Below are 19,933 nucleotides of genomic sequence, written 5' to 3'. Positions count from 1 at the left end.
TTTATAATTCATACATACTTACTTGCAAGTGTAATATGTCGGAGCAAAGTCCATTAGAATAAGCACAGTGTGAAATAAGGAATATGCAATTTTGCTGTGTTTGTGATAGCACACTGGAACTGATTTATTCACTTGGACTTAAGTAGCAGGCAAAGTACAATTGTAGAGAGTGAGCTCATTTATTTGTGTTCTTCCTTGCCAGTCTTCACTTCCAAGAGGTAAGGTGCATGCCCAGGGGTGTTTTCTTTGGGTGCTTTCTTAATACTTTATATTACCAACTTCTACTCTGGAATCAAACAGATATGTAAATAACTTCAATGTTATGAAAAAGAAAAGGCTGACTCATTTAAAAATGCTAAAAGAAAGATGAAACTGTTAAAAAAATAACTCCAGGTTGAAGGTCAAATTTCATGAAGTTTAATTATGCTTGTGGGTTAAGTTTTGATTTCCAGTCATTTAAAATTTAATAATTAATAATAGCAAAAATAATAAAAGCCTTGAGGGAAAAGGATACGTGACAGTAGGAAATACAGGTACGGCAAACTTAAATGCTTGAAGGGAAGCACTGTGCCAAATTTCATGGAAGGTAGTTTTCCAGTTTATTATGATCCTAATGTCAAATGACCAACTTTGCATAAAATAGCAAATTATATGTTAATAGTAAATCATAGTTATTGCTGAATAGTTTTAGGTAGCGTAGAAAATTCTGTTTTGCTGGTGTTTTGTATGGTAAGTATAAAACTTAAGTCTCAAACCTGAGCTTTATTACAATGATTTATCTTGAACATTTAAAAAAAAAAATATGCTGAATATTTTTTCACTCTGGAAAACTCTTTGCTGAATCTGCTACTAAGTCATTAGATTTATAAGGAATGTGGTCTTGTTGCAGCATAAGCCACTGTGGAGGATATTGTCCTCTGCAGACTGTGTGCTCACACTGGCAGGAAATAAGCTCTGACTGAAGAGCTGTTTGCTAGATCCATATTCTGCCTTCAGCACAGTCACTGTGGGGAGCCCAGTCCTCATAAATAAAATTAAGAAAAAAATTTAAAAGATTAAATTTTTTGGCTGGAGACTAAGTAAATGAGAGTATAGGAAACATTTGTTATCCTGATTCAGTCTATACTGTCATTGATACAGAAACTCCTTTTCAGAGAATCTGGGATTTGCCTAGGTGAGGACCCCAGGACCTAGTCTAGTAATAGCCTAATCCTTCTTGCTGTATTGGATGGAGGGTTACAAGTTCTGTAACCCAAAAGCTCAAACCTGTTTTAATTCAATATATTGCACTCTGGATTTTGGAGAGGCTAAAGGAAAGTTCTTTTTGATTTGTTTATTGAACTTCTGGGTTTTTAAATCTGTTTTAAACCTGTGACCTGTTATTTAAACCTGTAGATAGAAATTCACGAAAAGCATAGTTCAGCTGTGCTTAAGTGAATTTTCCTGTGCATGGAAACATACCTAGCACTAAGAAAACCCTGTCTTTGAGAACTGTTTGAACTACAGTCAGCAGAGCTAATGTTACTGTTTCTGCCAATTTGACCATTGGTGTCTCACTGTAGTTTGGACTCAGGAAATAAGACAAATTCAACTCTGATAAATATAAGATGTGCTTTTTTCTTTTGTCATTACATTACTCTTGATAGCTTTTTTCATTGCCCAGCATGGCACAAGGTGACAGAGGTGAGAGATGTTCTAAGTGTCACAGCACAGTGCTCTCTGTCACAGGAATGACTAGTCAGAAATGGGGTGTGAGACACTAGGAAAGGAGAGGTACCTCAAAGATGGAAGAAGCCAATTATGACAGATCCCTACTATGCTGAAGCTAGGTATTTCAAAGCCTTTCTCCTTCAGGATTTCCATACTAAAAGTCCTAAATATTTCCATTTTCGGCTCTAGTCTGTGTTACAGTTCTGTATTTCTGCAAGAGGACTGACTCAGAAGGAAGATGCTGTTGACGAGCTCAACAGGATTTATGCTGTTCTTGCTCTCTCAATGCACTGTGTCACTGAGCACCAAAGAGGCAGTGGTCCTGGCTAATGCCCACCTTCTCCCCCAAAGAGACTATGAGAGACTGGGTAACGCCAATGAAAAAGGTACTCACAAAGACAGTGAGAGATTTGGATGCATGCTGTGTTTTACTTTGTTGCTTTGCTATAACATTTTCAGCTGACATATTTGAAAGTTAGCCCTGAAAAAATAGTTTGCAATATGAATATGTCCTGCCCCAAATCTTTAAAAACCTTGCTTTACAGCCATCTAATTAAGAGAAATTAACATATTGTTTGGTTTTTGTGGATTTTTGTTGATGTTGTTTTGTTTGGTGGGCGGGTGTTTGGTTTTGTTTGGTTGTTTATTATTTGGTTGGTATTTTTAAATAAAATTCTATGACATTTGAAGACTTATTCTTAGAACAATCATACCTAGATTACATCTTACCACTATTGGTACCTAAAACTGAGGCAACCCTCTGCCTATCTAGCTTTCAAGATCCAGCTTGGTAGGTTTTTAATACATTTACCAGAGTAGACCTCACATAAAATGTACACAAAGAATAGTGGGACTGATTAATTTTTATCCCCTGACTAATGGCACTTCAGGATTTATAAAATTCACTTTCCAAGTTAATCTTATAACAATCAGCCTAAATAATTTTCTCATTATCTGTCTATAGAAATTGTTCTGTAATGTTCAGTGACAGGGGCAAATACAAGTGTCACTGTGTATATCACTGACTTGGACATAACTATATACATGACTTAAATAATCCTTCTATAAAATCATGGGATCCGGTTTGGAGGCAGGCAGGCAATGTCTACCAGGCAAATGTTCTAACATCTGGGGTACAGAGTTGCGTACACACGTCTGCTCTTTCAGGATATTTAATAATGTCATGCAGATAGTACTGAGATTTAAATTAATTCTATTCATGGCTGTAGATTCTATTAGGAAATGAAAGGCAGAAAATTTAAAACCTCAGAAATCCTATATACTCCTGTAAATCTGTCCTGAGTGGCTTAGAAGTATAAATAAACTTCTGAATATCAAATATAAAAGACTATATTGAATAATTATTTAATGGGTTTAATGAATTAATTAATTAATTAATAATTATTAAAGAATTAATTTAATTATTCTGGATTTCTACAAAGCATACGATACAAAACAATATTAAATCAGAAATGGTAGAGCTACATTGAGATTGAAAAGAAAATGGCAATGAGTTGGGTAAAAAAGTAAGCCATAAAGTCAAGGTCAGACTGGAAGTATTTGCTTCTTAGTGATCTTTTCAGTATTCTTACGGAGTACACCAGTGCAGAAATAGGAATATGATGACAGAATTTAATGATACCATGAGGTGAGAAATGCAAATAGAAAAAGTAGGAATATTATGTAGAAAACCCTCCAGATGTTTTTAAGTAATACCACTGAGAAGAAAAATAGAGTACAAAAGGTTAGGTTTTGCTGCAAGGTGAGGACCTTACCAGTTTCAAAGAACCAAACTCCAGCTTAAAGAAAACTAAGCAGTACAAATGCAATCCTAGAAAATATCAACAAAGATGTTTTAGTAAGACTTTCAAAGAATCAGAGTTACTGTATAAGGCCATCTGCAATACTGTGTGCAAATTATACCCACATTCGAGGAGATTATGCAATGAAGAGGTGAAGAAAAGCTACTAAGACAAAAAAAGAACTGAAGATTTGTCTTAGATGAAATAATAAAAGAAATTACTTATCCTAACAACTTATCCTAACAAAACAAAGACTTGTTAAAAATATAGTTTTTGTCATGGTACATGGGGGCTTATTACCCAGGAAGAAGCACTTATTTAACAAAAGAACACTGGGGCACAAGAAAGATGACGATGGACAGTGGAAGCCATTAAAATTAGATTGGGAATGAGATGAGGAATTCTATCAGCGTATTGACAGTTATTGAAGTCTACAACACTTCAGTTGGAAGAGAAGAAATTTAATTATTCTGTGAGAAGGCTGGTCCCTATAGGACGAGTAGTAGATAAAATAGTCACTCATGGTCCCCTTCTCTTTCCAGAAAGTTGGGGGCACTTTTTGTTGTTGTTTTTGTTTGTTTGCTTTTTACACTAACCAGACTGTTCAGTGCATTTTTGATCTGTTGGTCATGAGACCATACAATACCACTTCTGTTGCATCATGGGGTAATGAACCTCTTTTTGCATTTCTGAATACTTGCTGCATCTTCTGTCCTGAAGTCTTCCTCCTTTAGCTGAGTGAGTGCCAACCATCTGGGATGAAGTCAGAGTCAGCTTCCAATCAGAAGGCAATCATTCACTTACGCTAAAGGACAGAGTTCAAATTCTAAAATTCATTATTTGAACAGAAATTAATTTTGATTATTTTTTTTCTCAGACTATCCAAGAGATTGTTTTGAGATTTTTCAGCGCTCCAAAGGAAATTCCAGAGATGGTCTTTACATCATTCAACCAAAAGAGGACCCTATTGTTGTCTCTTGTAACATGCAGGATGGTGGCTGGACAATAATCCAGCACATTACTGCCAACAGTACTGTCGACTTTGACAGGACCTGGCAGGACTACAAATATGGATTTGGCTCTGTTCATGAGAACCACTGGTTAGGAAATGAATATATGCATCAATTAACTAGCAGCTCTGTGCAATATATACTTGGAGTTAAACTTGTAAACCTAAATGCTGAAATTAAATGGGGACAGTATGAACCATTCCTTATTGAAGGTGAGGAGTCTCAATACCGCATTAGGGTTGGTCTATACAAAGGTAATGCCACTGATGCACTGACCCTGGACACAGAAGCTTATCTCCATGACAACCAGAAGTTCACCACCAAGGACAGAGACAATGACAATTACTTTCTGAATTGCGCTAAACTGGAACTCAATGACATTCCTGGGGGAGGCTGGTGGTACGACGCATGTGCTGGAGCAAATCTAAACCGTAGGAACATGATATACTGGCAAAAAGACTGCAACAAGCAACGCCTGTGCAAGTTTGCATGGATGATGATCAAACCCATTGAGCACCACCTGTCATATCCATCAAAGTCCTGCCCGTGTCAGAAAGTTGAACTGTAGATAAGCTGTGTGTACTTCGGAAGGAACATGGACTTTTTGTCCAGTGACTGAAGTGAAGTCACTGACTCAACAATCACACTAAGTAAACATGACTGAAAATAAATTGGGCCTCTGCAAGGGCTTTATGATAACATATCATCCGGGACTGGACCATGTCATAGAAATACGCCAACAACACAAGTGAGAAACTGTCAGAAACTGAGGCCTCTACCACAAGATTTAAAGAACCCGAGGATTTAAAAAAATCATTTTATAGTATTTTAGCCATAAGACAAGGCAGGTATGAAATCCAGGATACAATGTCTTATACAATATATACGTGAATATAAATGCATTTCAGAAGGTTTTTTTCCAGTATCAATGTTCATGATTGATCTCCTATAATTGCACATCTTCATATATCATGCATGAGAGAAATTTCCAGTGAAGTGCCCACATTTACAAAATGCATATTGAAGAGTATTGTGTACCATAGGGCAGCAACAGGCCTTTTCTTTATAACTTTAGTGAACTGTATTTTAATTTATAAAATTGGAATTACCTTATCTCCCATGGCTTCTTTCCCCATTCACTGACTCTTTTTTATCTCTACTTTTTAATGACCCCATATGCACTGAAATACTCAGCATAGGCATTTCTTTTCTTCCTTCAGTTTAGAGCACCCAGCACTAATGGGATTGTCAGCTTTGCCATTTAAAGTTGCTAATCCAAAGCTTACAACCCATCTGAATTTTTCCCCAAGAAACTCAGAGAACACATGTTTTAAAAGATCAAATGATTTTGCAACTGTTTATTTATTGCTTAATTTTTTAGCCATCACTTCACTTTATTTATCATGATTTGACTGTTGCTTCTCCCTGTTCCATGATGTGCTTCAGCTTTCTCTTTTCTTAATACCACCGTGAGAAAGAAGAGAACACAGGCTTTATTTCACATTTGCTTACCTTCAACTGTTTTGGTACTCAGACTTGACATTATTTAAACAATGTCTTTTTTCTAATTATAAAATAAAAATTATATATATTTCTGTTTTAAAATAATAAATAAAAGAATTTTAGCTTTGATAACCTCGAAGACCTTGCTTTCTTTTACCTCTGTTTGAGTTCATTCACACATTTCTATACCATTGAAATTGCTAGATGATAACTGAGGAGGTTTTATTGTTGCATTATACAAAGTGTCAGGATAATAATTAGATTATCATGTATGTTTTCTTAGATATTTCAGTTACAGAATTTAAAATATGATGAAATATCATTTTCATGAAAATTGCTTCACAGAAAATAAATCATATTGTGTTTTGAGAAGACTATCAGTATTATTTAAGAAGAAAAATTAATTGGAAAGCAGAAAAGCCAAGAAAGCAATATTTATTTTTTCAGGATGCACTGCAACATTTTCAGAAAGAGATACAGATATGTTACGTGGGTGAGGCCGACATAGCACACGTCAATTTTGCAGCATTTGATTTTTTTTCTCCCCTGAATTTGTGTTCAAAGATAGAAGCGTGATACAGAAAGAAATAGTACGTGAATTGAGTTTTATATCGTTGAGTTAATTTAATGTAGGTTCTGCTGTAACTCTACCAGGATACCTCCAAAGTTGTAATGAGGATACAAGAAAATCGCCTGAGTGCTGCCAGTCTCCCTTAACTTTTATTTGAATTCCTGGCCATATAGCCAGATTCACACACCTTCCAAAAATGTGTTTTGAATAACCTTAACATTGAAGTGCATAACAGAAAGTCCATAGGCTACATCTGATCATCAAAGGCAAGTAACCTGCTCTGCAGCCCACCCTTGGCCTGTTTTGGAGAGTTTTGAAATAAAGGGCTCTGCAAATAAGTTGTATAAATGAGTTGGACACTGGCAGCCCAAATCCAGCTGCCCAGTTCTGTAGGGACTCTGGTATTAACTGGAGTCCTACAAACCTATGCTGATAATACAGTCCAGTATAGGAACTAGATAAAAATAGAGTAAAAACTCATTAAAAGTCTACCATCAAGAGAAAAAAAAAAAAAAGTTATTAATTCAGATCAAACAAAGACATTTAATGGAACTCAGGGACTGAGGTACATTCCACACTTCTAAACAAAATATGGATGGATATTACTATTGGAGCTGAATTTGGGACTATGAATATTCAAAAACATCCACCACCATGGAACCTTTAGAAGTGGACTATATTCTACTTCATAATTCCCTAGCTAAAGGGATCTATCTTAAGATTATCTTAACAGATTTTTTTTCTTCCATTGCTGAACCTAAATCACCAGATTGCAGAAAGGCAGTCCAGAAGGCAGCCGGCCTTCAACACTCAATCAGTAAAATCTCAGACTGAAGCATGAAGGTTTCCATTCTGTCTACTCCTATTTTCTTTTCCCCATCACATTTCTCCTATGTTCTCTCTCTCTTAGCCTTTCCTGATTATACTGCCACCTGCAGTATAAAAAAAGGAGAGTCTTCCCACGAATATCTGTTGAAAAAAATGTATTTGGTCAAATAAATATTTTTCCAAAATTACAAGATCTAGAGTAATAAGTTCCAGCTCCAAGCATCTGTGAATGGGAGAGGTTCCCTTTTTAACAAGCAATCTCCTAACAATTGCAATGAAATAGTTTTCTTCACCTCTTTGCTACTTTGCATTTCTCCCTATCCTGTTTTCTCAACTGCAGGAAAAGTAAGCACATTTTCATGTAAGATACCACATTAATCGACTCAGAATTTATTTTTGTCTTTAAAAATCATTCAGTTTTCATATAAGAAAGTGCATGCTTTTTTTTCTGGTTTCCCAGCCTTTCATGTGACTTTTTTTATGTGTTAACCATAGGTTTAAAAGTATGACAGAGTGGTTTTAGGGCTGAAAATACTGAGCATCCATAAATTAAGAACATTTGCTGCCTCTCATCATTTTTATATCCTAGAATTAACAAGGAGTCCTTTAGTCACTCTAACATCTTCTGCACTTCAGAAGGCATCAGGGCCCAGGCAGAGTTGAATGCAGCTGTGCTCCACAGCTGGTATTCTTCTCTGCACCCTCTTTCCACTCTTCCTCCTACAGCTGAGGAATTGCACACCTAAGGAGGCCTTATGGAGAGCACACAATAAAAACAACTGTCTGACTTCCACTATGTCTAGGTAGCTCCACCATGTAAGGAGTAAAAGATCTTATAGTTTATATCTTGGCATTGTAATCCGGGGATTCAACATAACCCCCAAACTTAAAAGGTCTACTGAAACAGGAGCCATCAGCAAATAGGATTTGGAGAAGTACCTGTTGAGAAGAAAACTTTTGAAAGACTTTAAAGATTTGGGTTTTTTTAAGGAAGTCTGACTTTGATATATCAGCAGATACAGATAGAAACTAATGGCATTTAGTGGCTAATCGCAAAAGTATTGAGTAAAAGGCAGCACTTTTACTGAGTGTAATGAAAACTGAAGTTCCTTGATTCTGAAGAAATACATTTACCAAGATAGAAAGAACAATTGCAACATCATTGCTTTCTGAAACCACTAATAGTCACAGATTGTCTCATGTTTTACAACACAATGTTATCAATTTTTTTAAACTAGTTATAAATATGGCATCACTATTAACAAAATAATAAACAAGATGCTTATTTGAATGGTCAAAGTTTAAGGCATTGTGACACTCAACTGTTAATTGTGTGTGGAAGAAAATGTCTTAACAGGTTCAAAAGGCATCAACCGAGACTTGGGATGACCATGTATGAAATGGCCTCTTCCTGATTTGGTAGGGGGAAAGCCAAGTATTTGAGTGAAAAGACATAATACCCATTTCTAGAGTTACAATTTAGAGGCTGTTTCAAAACAGAAAAGCCACTGACTACCCAGCAGCAGCAGGAGCATTACAGGAACCGATGGAGGCCTTCGAGTCCCCAAGGCAAACACTGCGGGCATTTCAGAGCAAAGACCTGACCCTAGTCTGTAGCTCATAAAAGTAGTGGATGTGGGCCATTCTTATGGGGTTTTTGTTTGTCTGAGTTTTTTTAAACCTTCTGTAATATCAAAAAGAAGGAAGCAGTATGGAGTTTTTTGGGGAGTTTTTTTCCAACAGAAGAGCACCTAAATGTATACACTTCACAGCAAACTGACTGTAGTAACTCCAGCTTGATTGTTAGGTACAACTGAGGAAAGAGGTTTTTGTTTCTTACAGCAGTAATTATGTCCCTGAAAAATTAGAGAGTAACTTTAAAAAAGAAGCATCCAAAAATTCTCCTTCAATATGAAGATTTTGGGAATCCAAAACTATGAATGGTCACTTTGGAAACTGTTTCCTACCACAAGTAAAGAAGCATCTTACAAAATCCTTTTCAAAATCCAGAATCTCACTAAAGTCTAGAGGTATGAAATTCAGATTTAAACTGGGTATCCAATTCTATAACAACTACATTGTATGAGAGAACAGCACCTTCCAAACAATATGGGATTCTTTATTGGTTGTAATGACTTCTCAGCTAAATTTAACACACCACACCTCAGTGAGATTTCTATTCCTTCAAGGATGTGACTATCCTTACCTGCATTTGCATTAAGATTTATCAGTTAAATTAGTTTGACATGTCCAGGTTATCTGTCAAATATGACAAGGAGGCAATGTCACAGATTACTGAGAAACAGCCCTATGTGCAAGATAAAATGATCAGAATCACAGATGGGGACTTTTCATGAGACTTAGCTCTGAAAATGGAACAATATCTAAAGTGTGAAAAGAAAGTACAGTGAAGTATTTTGCCTTGAAGTCCATCACTGCCTCTGGATCTAGACTGCTCAAGTCCATATATCCCAGTGCAGGCCTCATTAGGGATACAAATGAGATGAGGAACAAAAATCTACATATAAAAATAATTGTCAACAGTTAATAGCAGTTAATAATTAACACAAATAGTTGAGTAGGATAAGCATTATTGGCAAATGAATTGTATAATTAATGGAAAAATATTCTCCATCATATTTTACAGGTTCTTAGGCTATTTTCTCTGTAACTTTTTTGATTTCATTCTTTTTCAATTCAACAAGATTTTTTCTATAAAGGAAACCCTTGCATTTATGGTCTATCATGACCTTTCTGTCCTTTGCAAAGCTCTTTACTCTAAGTAGTCACAGAAAGTGCACAATTGTATCCAGGTGTTCTATAGCTGTTTAAAAATTCTGGGAACTATTCCAAGTATTTAACTACAAACGTAAACTATATTTCCAGAAAATTAATGTTAGCTGATAATTTATGGGGATCTGGAACATGCAGGGAGGCTGACATATATGAAAAGGTAGAGGCAAAAATCCTACCCCCAGTTTGTGGGAAAATTCAATGCTCAAAAATATAAAAGGTGCTGGGTCTCTGAAAAGCTTGGTTAGGGATGTATATTTATGCAACTATATTGATAATACATACATATATATGTATATGTATGTATGTGTATGTAATTATGTATAAATAAAATGTAATCTTACAAAAAAAATTTCACTAGTCCATGACCATAACCAATTATAGGATCAGTAAAAATTTCATTAAAAGTACAGAAATACAGATAACAAGATTGTCCTATACACTGCAAAAGTCCCACAATACTGTTCAAAGGTACAAAATATAATTAAGTACTAACTGATACTCCGATGATAACCATATTTGTCTTTTTGTGATTTTGATTTCTTTTTTTAAGAAAAAACATCCTACATAACAATAAAGCAACACACACCTCTTTATATAATTCTTGATATTTACAATGTACTCATGTTTGGCCATGTAATCTCTTACATGACAAGTGCTAGCAGCATAATTTGAGTACATATTTCACAATTACATTAAACCAACATTGTTGCATCCATCACCATGTATTCTAATACATTTACTGAGCACAGAGTCCATGAACATTTACAGAACATTCTTCAACAGAAACTGAAACCAACAAAAAATATCCTGTTTAATTTCAGTAGAAGCCAATGCTTCATTTTAGTAATAACAGTGCAGCTAGCAGGAACTGTTACTACCTCATAAATTTTGCCATTAACTACAGCTTGTGCCCCAGAGGGGCACATTCATTTGCTTAAAATCAAGCATAGCTTACTGAATGTCTGATCCAATGTAATATAAAATAAACCCACTATAATAACCAATTTGTACATAGTTACTGTACACAGGAAAAGCTCTGGATAGTGACAGAGCAAGGTTGATGAAAGGGTCTTTATAAAAACCTCTGCTTTCCTTTAATAAGTAATCATATGCTAATGCACAAAAAATAATAGGCACAGTATGGTGCATTACAAAATCTATTGTGACTTTAGAGAACATACTTCTACATTATTACACTGCCAATCTTTCACTGACACAATTTTGCCCTGTGAAGACTGGGGGTAAAGGAAGCGTTAATTACTTTTACTGTGGTTGTTGAAATGGTAGAATTATTTATCTATAGGGAAACTTTTTGATGGTATGATAATTTAATAAATTATACAAACAATTTCACTGAGAGCAATGGTACATTCATGATGACTAATACAATCCCTGAAATGTGCAACTGGGTCATGTCACCACTATAATGTCCAACTAGAGTGTATAGTAGATATTATATGAAGATTGTCCCAAACTAATATTCCAGAGTATCTCATTCAGAATTTTAATAGAAAGGCTAGAACTGAATTTGAACTTTAAGTACTCGAAGATCTTTCTCATTTATTCATAAACATTTGTTTCCATTACGTCTTCATTCCTCATGACTCCTGTTGCCATTAACTTTGTTTTCACATGGCCTTTTCTGAGGCTTCTTATTTGCTCCTGCCAGAAGGAGGCAGGTCAGTACCTCTGTTCCAATGGCCTTCTGCTGAAGGCAGCCCCTTGCTTATGCACTCAGTCAGTGCTGCAGGACTTCTGCCAATCTATCGCAGACGTCAGTCAGGCACAGGCAGTTTGGCCCCGGTGCCAAAAGCCACAGCAAACCTCAGCCAGTGGCCAGTGCCTCAGGTCATTGTAACTAGGCCAGTACAACCCAGTCCCAGAAGCTAAAGCCACCTGAGGGGTTGACTCCAGCCCCCAGTACTGTAGCAGATATAGTTCTACCAGACCAAAAGAGAGCGCCTGAAGGTACCGTGTGTTTCCAAGCAGCTGACGCTGACTAGTATTTATAAAGCTATTCAAAGACAAAAAAAATTGCAAAGCGTCCTTAATATTTTTATAGAAATATTCAAAAAAAAAAAATCTTCTTCCAGGGATGCCAATTCTGTCACTTTTTATATATAGGTAGTAAACGTACAGTGCACCAATACATATTTTTCTCTTGTTTTGCGTTATTCCATCAGTAATGGAAAATTTTGGGCTCAGGGGAAGCACAACAAAGGTGATATGGAAAAAGGCTTTCCTTGTGTTGTAGATAGAATGTATCCATTATGCTTTACAGTCAGTTCTGATTTATACCATTGTCAGTATTGCATAAAATTTTAAAATTTCCTTCAGAGGTACTGGGAACTGGAGAAATTTAGAGATATCTGCTGATCAACACCATTTTTGCAGATGACAGTGACTTGCATGATGGATTGGAACTGAGATTGGGACTGGCTTTTTCATATACAAAATACATTAGCTATTCCCTTCACTATTAGCCCTTCCAGTGTCTCCACAAAAGTCCTCCTCGAAGTGGGAATTTTATCAGTATTACAATCTCCTGCAATATGTGTGTTCATTTTGAGTATTATTAATCTCCCTAAACATTTATTATTGGGCATGACAGCATTTATCCCTTTACACATTCCTTGTTTCATTTTAACAGCAGGTGGAAAAGTCTCTAAACAGAAGCAGTACAAGCTCTGTTGCTTGCTACATTGAAAACTAAATAGACAATACACTAGCAAGGAATTATAGGAAGACAGGGAATTACAGAGAGATAGACTAGATGACCTGACCTGATGATTGGATGACTATCCCAGTCTAATTTCTAGTAGTTCATAATTTACTCCACATATTCTTAGGCTGAAAGAAAGGACATAAGACCCCAAACATAGTAACTTTAATGCAGATCTACTGCATAGTCAAAACCAAACTGTGTTGCTCATAGCAGCCACTAACTTTTTATCCCAAGCACACACTATTTTCATGCAAAATTTAACTTTTCAACAGATTTTTTTAACCACTAGACACATAATGCAACAGCTTTGAAAAGACAGAATTACAGTCAATTTGCTAGGTTACATCAATATCTATATTTCCCTTATTCCCTATACAAAAGTAGTTATGGCAGTCTGGTATTGCCATGCCAGTATAGTTTCTCTTCCACTTTTTTCTTTTTCCACTGGCAGAAAAGCAGCATCTTAAAAGTCTTCCTGAAAGTCTTATTACAGAGGGCATAACACATGGGGTTAACGGTGCTGTTCACATAGCATAGCCAATATCCAAGGTGCCACAATGTTACTGGAATGCATTCAGGGCAAAATGTAGAGATCAAAACCATGATATTATAGGGAGTCCAGGTCATAATAAAAGCCAAAAGAATGGCACTTAAAGTCTGTGCTGCTTTGCGCTCCTTTATAAGAACCATCCGTTTCCTTTTGGTGATTTGGTTATTTATATTTGGATCCATGCTTTTGATGGAAGGATCCTTTGACAGAGCAGCAGAACAAGGAGTTATTTTTACTTTTTGGCAACCATTGTTGGCTTCCTGAGTGCCATCAGCCTTAACCACCAATCGGAATTTATAGGCTACACATTTTTTACTTTTCTGTATGTGGTCTTTGGCAGGTGACAAAAAGTATTTCTGGTTCTCAAAATCATTTTCTTCAGGTTGGTCTTTGATGACAACATCTGTACTCTCATTAAACTCTTCTGCCTTAGATGGACTTCCGTAAGTTACTTGGAAAACTGAGTCAGTGGCAAGTTTATCCTCCTCTTCTGATGATGCGTAGCTGCTGCAGGTGGTTAACTGGTCAGCCTTAGCCCAGTCGATACAAGTACTTGCTGCCTGAGATGCTTTCACTGTGGCTGATGTACTTCGACTAGATGAAGACCAAGAAGCCTGACACCTCTCTCTTTTGACTAAGTTTTGTTGCTTGCAACTGAAGCAAGACTTCAGGAGAGCTTTCTGAGGCTTTATTGTCTCAAACTCTGCCACAGACTCTGAACCCTGCAGTTCAGCAAGGTCCTTGGTACGTTTCTCTGTCTCTTTATAGATGCGGCAATACAGAATGGTCATCACAGACACTGGAATGTAAAAAGCAGCAATTGCAGTACCAAAGGTGACAATGGGTTCATCTAGAAACTGTATCTGGCATTCCTCAGGTGGTACTGTTCGTTCACCAACAAAATACTGCCAGCACAAGATTACAGGTGCCCACAACACGAAGGAAATTAGCCAAGCCAGACCAATCATGATGCCAGCTCTTTTGGGTGTGCGTTTGGCCCTGTAAGTTAAAGGCCTTGTGATAGAAAAATATCTGTCAAAACTGATGACTAGGAGGTTCATTACTGAGGCATTGCTAGCTACATAGTCAAGTGCTAGCCACAGGTCACAGGCAAGGCTTCCAAGAGACCAATGGCCTATGAGTATATAGGATGTATACAAGTTCATAGAAAATATCCCAATGATGAGATCTGCACAGGCGAGGCTGAGCAAGTAATAATTGTTGACAGTTTTGAGCTGACTGTTAACCTTAAAGGATATCATTACAAGAATATTTCCCACTATGGTTATTAAGCTTACAATTGCAGTTACCGTGGCAATAGTAATGACTTCCCAGAGGCTATGCCCCTCTAACTGCTTATGGTTGATTGATGAACTGTTTACAACAGTGGAATTGCTGAATAAATTGACTTCCATTCTTGTTCTTGGTGTATTGTCATCAGGATCTTAACACTGTTGCATATTGCTTTCTGTATTCAAAAACATCCTGTTGGAGATAGCTAAAATGATCAAAGGAGAAAAAAAACAAAATGAAAGTACCTCATTAAATAGCACAGACTTCCATTAGAGTTACCACAAAAACATTTGTAAAACAACCTATTAAATTATTTGTGTTCGCCTTTTGCATTTAGGTTATTCTTCCTACCACAAATGTTCACCCTAAGACAATGTCCTCTGACATTTTATGACATTTCAAAATGCAATGTAACTATTGTTTCATAAGATAGTCAATCACATCAGCTCTTACATTTTGAATACTTTAGAAGACACTCTGCATATTCTCAAAGACAAACATGTCAAGTTTTGCAGTGCAGTAAGACAGTGAGTCACTGTGTTATTTCCCACAGTACTATGTAGAAGGCATGTCAAGATTTCAGAAATGATCTTTGGAAAATTTTGAAAAGTGACCATCAACAGAAAGAGAGCAAGAGAAAACTGAGGATGCATAGGGAATTAGGAACCACACTGCCATGATGACAGCAAGAAACAATTAAGTGTTAGAAGTGCTTGAGTCAATTGAAGGGGAATCTGAACTAAGAAAGCAGGCAAGGTCAGGAAGAAGTTTCTGGAAAAATAAGTTAAGCAGGAAAGATTCTTCTCCATTAAGAGATCTCAGGACAGAGGAGACTGACTGGGTTAGATGTGGAACTACAGTCTGGGTAGTTTGGTGAGTGGATGGTAGGGTTGAGAAAGGAGTAAACCAAAGAGGAAGAAGCAATAGATAACCACAGTGACAAAGAATGCTACAAAACCAATTTAATAAAAAATTTTTAACTTGCATAAGCAGCAAAAGGTGAAAATAGGACCACTCTATTAATGCATACATATATGTCTGACATCCACTCCTTCCTACATTCCTCAGTGCTTTTTTCTTGTGCCAGTGAATACATGCCTGTATTAGGCAAAATTTCTTTCACAGATACTCTCTGGATTTTGAGTAATTCAATCACATAGATGATGCTAATGTCTTGCAAAACTGTAATACTGGAATAGTCAAATAGTACTTAGTTTTTAAAATCAGAAACGAAAGAAAAAATATTAACATGTTTTTCTACTGAGCATGTAGCTAGTGTAAAACTGGTAAGATGATCCCTTTTTTCAAAGCAAACACTGGTTCATCACTATTAAAGTCCAGCTCTAAGCTGTTAGGATTCTCTCTGAATCAGATCTCTATCTGTGATCCTCCCTATCCATCCATACCACTTCTATATGTTTTCATCTTTCATCCTAACTCTCAGAACATTGTTATCTTTGGCCTTGGCAAGTAGCTTCCACAGCCTATCCCTTTCCCACATCTATCTTTTGTATACCAAGTAGTTGGGTCCTGTCTCTTATCAACTGAATACAGGGTTTTACAGCTACTAATTGAACTTTCAGAAAAGCATCTCATTTTCTTTCATTGTCCTCTTTGCCCAGGGAAGTGGTTGAGTCACTATCCCTGGAGGTGTTTAAGAGGCATCTGAACCTGGTAGTGGTGATATGGGTTTAGGGGTTACAGTGGCAGTGTTGTGTTGGTGGGTGGACTTGATGATCTTAAAGGTCTCTTCCAACCTTGATGATTCTATGATTCTTATTTTCTTTCATTGTTTCCTTCACTTTTGTCCCTGGTCTCCTAAGTATCCACAGAAGTTTATCTACTTCAGTCTGTATCTTTCTACTTCAAACCCTACCTAATTATTATCTCTTGCTGTGATGAAACTGGGTAATGGCAAGCTTCCTGTGACTTCTGTGTACCGTGCTCCTCAAAATGCTTCTCCTTCATCTGTGTGTCTGTCATCTCCTGTCTTATATTTAAATATTTGTGCATCTGTATTCTGTTTATACACAGCATATATTGAACCTAATTCAACAGGATTCTAGTTCATGTATGGGCCTTGAAAAGTAGCAATACTCATAGTATGTGCACGCTGACCATCTAATTGCTCGGCTCTCTCTCTCCAACCTGCAGAGCTAGTCTAGCAGCCAAGAAGAGCTGAAGTGCCACAGCAGTCCTAATGAGCCCTATGCAAAGGAAGACATTTCATCCTGATTTTGCATTCTGCAAAGACTTCCCCTAAGTCAGAGTTGCCCTGATGGCTGGCCGTGCTGGCTTTACAAACCTTTACACAACCTTGAAGAGGAGGTTCATTTAGTGTGAAACAAAGGTGTGTGGAGCAGCTGTATGGCTGTGATAGGTAGCTGAGTTGTGAGAGACAAATCTGTCTCTACTACCTCATGTATTGTGGACAGTCAGCAGAGTTGTTCTGCACATTAAAAGTTCCATGTGACTAAATTTTTAAGTAAGGCAGAGTGGTAGTGGTTTTAGTGTGGCAATGTCAGGGGGTGGTGAGGGCCATTTGCTTAAGCAAAGGAAGGTGAGCCACGGGTGGAGCATGATGCCAAGGCAGGTGGGAGCTATGACCTCACCAAGAAGCAGCAGGATGTGGAGAAGTACTTTTGATTCTTGAGAAGGCCAGTGATGGTGATGAGAGTCAAACATAGTGCAGTGATTGCACAACAAGTCTGTAGTGATGAGGAAAGGCCAAGAGCAATCCAGGAAGCCCAGCCAGCAGGTCTGAGTCAGGACTGAGGAAATAGGAGAGCAGCTGTAGATGTAGCTGCTGCATGTCAGTGGTACAGCCTCGGCTTAAAAGCAGTTTCCAAGAAAAAGGAGAGAGAGGGGCTGTTATTTCTAACTTTCTTCACAATAGGTCTTATCAGCAGAACTGCTGACCTTGGATTCAGCCAGCTAAACTCTAACATAGCCAATGGTACTCCTAGAGCGGGACTGTGCTCCGGGCCTCGACAGCTAATGTACCTGAAACACTGTCAGGGCTCATGAATTTTAACAAGTTGCAAGACACCAGCTAAGGCTAGAAGTTGTCTTAAAGAGGCACAAGCTAAGAACATCAAGCACATGGATCAACATACACAAACTTCTACATCTGCCTAACATCTGGGTATGAGCAACTGCATAGGAGATTGTTTCAACTTTCAGCCTTTTTTTTGCCAGAAGATAACACTTTTCCCAGAGGAGAGAAGACAAGAAATTGTCTAGGTGCTGTCGCCTTTAATGTTTTGTCTTTGCCACAGGTAGCAAGCATCCCCCCCTCTTAGGTCACTTACTGTCCCTAACATAAGGATTTAGGAAGAAAGACTGCTGAAACTGTGCCATGTGGATGGCAGACTTCAGAGCAAAAGGAGAAGCAAAAGTTTTTGTTGTCCTGCTCTTGGTTTGAACTGACATGTGTGGCAGAAACACTGGTAATATGGTACAGAAACTACAATTAATTTCTTAATAAAAAGCAGTCTTATTATTGTCATGCAAAAGCTTTCCCTTCCTAATAGACTATTTTACTGTAATGTCTATAAAAGCTGACAGCAGCTAAGCTACTAGTATGCAAAGATCTCTTCTTGGCATATTGACCATTCTTGTTACCTCTTCATACTCTATAATCTTTTGTTTCAGAGGTCTGTGTTAACATTTCATGGCATTACCTTTTGTCATATATTTGTGTATTACTCGTGGCAATAGTGCCTGTGAGCAGGACTCCTGTGTGCTATGGTAACATAATTTATGTTAATTGTCTATCTTAGAGATGAAAATAATAGGGAGATCAAAATTAAATTACAAAATCAAAATGCATATGAACAGTATTATGACTTTGCTATGTCTCATAATTATTGATGCATAATGTTCATGCTTATGAGCTGTAATGGTATTTTCTATTTGTTGCCAAATATTAATGGTATTTTTTCAATCTATCTAATCAAGTATTAATTAATGTGAGTTGTTAAATTTGTACATATAGTCAGCTTCCAGTTATCTGCAGGCAGATTGTTCATGTCACAGATTAATTGCACCACAGATGCAGGCACAGCTTGGGTTCGCCAGGTTTTATTAGCTCTGTCTCATTCTGTGTCTGCCAGACCTGTGCTGGCTGCACGAGAATTGCTTGGATGTCTTCGCAAAATTCTTGCCAGTGCTGCTCCCTGTTATTTTATTTATTTGTGTGTATGCTAAGCTAATTTACTGATTCGCTACATGTCATGCCCCAGAACTAAGCAGCCCTTACCAAAGGTAGTAGTGCAGAGTAAGTACAGTCCATGATTTCAGAAAATGGGATTGTGGTCACATTTTCCTGGAAGGGCTACTGAGTTTAAAGACCTTCAAAACCAGATTGATATTTTAATGTGTGTTGTCAAATGACAGCCTGCACGCTCAAGAGCAATCTGGCAAGCTAGTGTTAGAAACTTGGTGAACTTTCCCAAGGGCACATGGGTGGCTACTTAGTTCAAGATGAGCAGAACAAACCAGCATGGCACAAAGCTTCCCATGTCTCTGCTCTGTATCCTCAGAGGAGGACACTCCTCAAGTGGCTGCAGAATCACCTCACAGGGTTCACGTAGCGTAGCTTTCTGTGTAACACCCTGTCAGCCTGAGATCAGTTGTTTTTTTCCTCATTTGCTACAGAAAGCTAAGGTCCTGTATTTGTGTCACAACAACCCCATGCAATGCTACAGACTGGTGGAAGAGCGGCTGGAAAGTTGCCCAGTGGAAAGGGAGCTGGAGGTGCGGGTCAACAGCTGGCTGAACATGATCCAGCAGTGTTCCCAAGTGGCCAAGAAGGCCAACGGCATCCTGGTTTGTATCAGCAATAGTTTGGCCAGCAGGACCAGGGCAGTGATTTTCCCTCTGTATTTGGCACTGGTGAAGCTGCACCTTGAGTCCTGTGTTCAGTTCTGGGCCCCTCACTATGAGAGAGTCATTGAGGTGCTGGAGGGTGTCCAGCAATGGGCAAAAGAGCTGGTGAAGGGTCTGGAACAAAGCAGGAGCGGCTGAGGGAGCTGGGTTTGCCTAATCTGGAAAAAAGGAGGCTCAGGGGAGACCTTACAACTTTCTACAACTACCTGAAATGAGGTTGTAGCCAGGTGGGGCTCATTCTCTTCGCCCTGGCAG

General features: G+C 37.7%; 2 protein-coding genes across 6 annotated transcripts in view; one reads left to right on the top strand and one right to left on the bottom strand.

Moving 5' to 3' along the window:
• Positions 1 to 1,074: 1,074 nt before the first annotated feature.
• On the top strand, positions 1,075 to 6,097 carry LOC114055330 (fibrinogen-like protein 1-like protein). 2 transcript variants are annotated; one of them, XM_027879318.1, is made up of 3 exons: positions 1,075 to 1,829; positions 1,912 to 2,096; positions 4,390 to 6,097. In XM_027879318.1, exons 2-3 carry the CDS (start codon positions 1,949 to 1,951, stop codon positions 5,088 to 5,090), a joined length of 849 nt encoding a protein of 282 aa, XP_027735119.1. In that variant the 5' UTR covers positions 1,075 to 1,829; positions 1,912 to 1,948; the 3' UTR covers positions 5,091 to 6,097. The 2 variants fall into 2 exon arrangements, with proteins under 2 accessions (XP_027735119.1, XP_027735118.1); XM_027879317.1 differs by having other exon boundaries at positions 1,075 to 2,096.
• Positions 6,098 to 12,229: 6,132 nt separating this feature from the next.
• Positions 12,230 to 19,933, bottom strand: part of CHRM5 (cholinergic receptor muscarinic 5) — a 60,819-nt gene continuing 53,115 nt past the window's right edge. For all 4 annotated transcript variants that reach the window (XM_027879312.1, XM_027879308.1, XM_027879309.1 and 1 more), the window contains exon 3: positions 12,230 to 14,993. In XM_027879312.1, the coding sequence (XP_027735113.1) occupies positions 13,330 to 14,910 (1,581 nt within the window). In that variant the 5' untranslated portion in view covers positions 14,911 to 14,993 and the 3' untranslated portion in view covers positions 12,230 to 13,329. The remainder of the gene's footprint in view (positions 14,994 to 19,933) is intronic.

Source organism: Empidonax traillii, unplaced genomic scaffold (assembly GCF_003031625.1).
Source record: "Empidonax traillii isolate 1590-97213 ecotype Southwest subspecies unplaced genomic scaffold, ASM303162v1 scaffold53:size2875158, whole genome shotgun sequence".
Taxonomy (NCBI): domain Eukaryota; kingdom Metazoa; phylum Chordata; class Aves; order Passeriformes; family Tyrannidae; genus Empidonax; species Empidonax traillii.
This window is presented reverse-complemented; position numbering and strand designations above follow the sequence as displayed.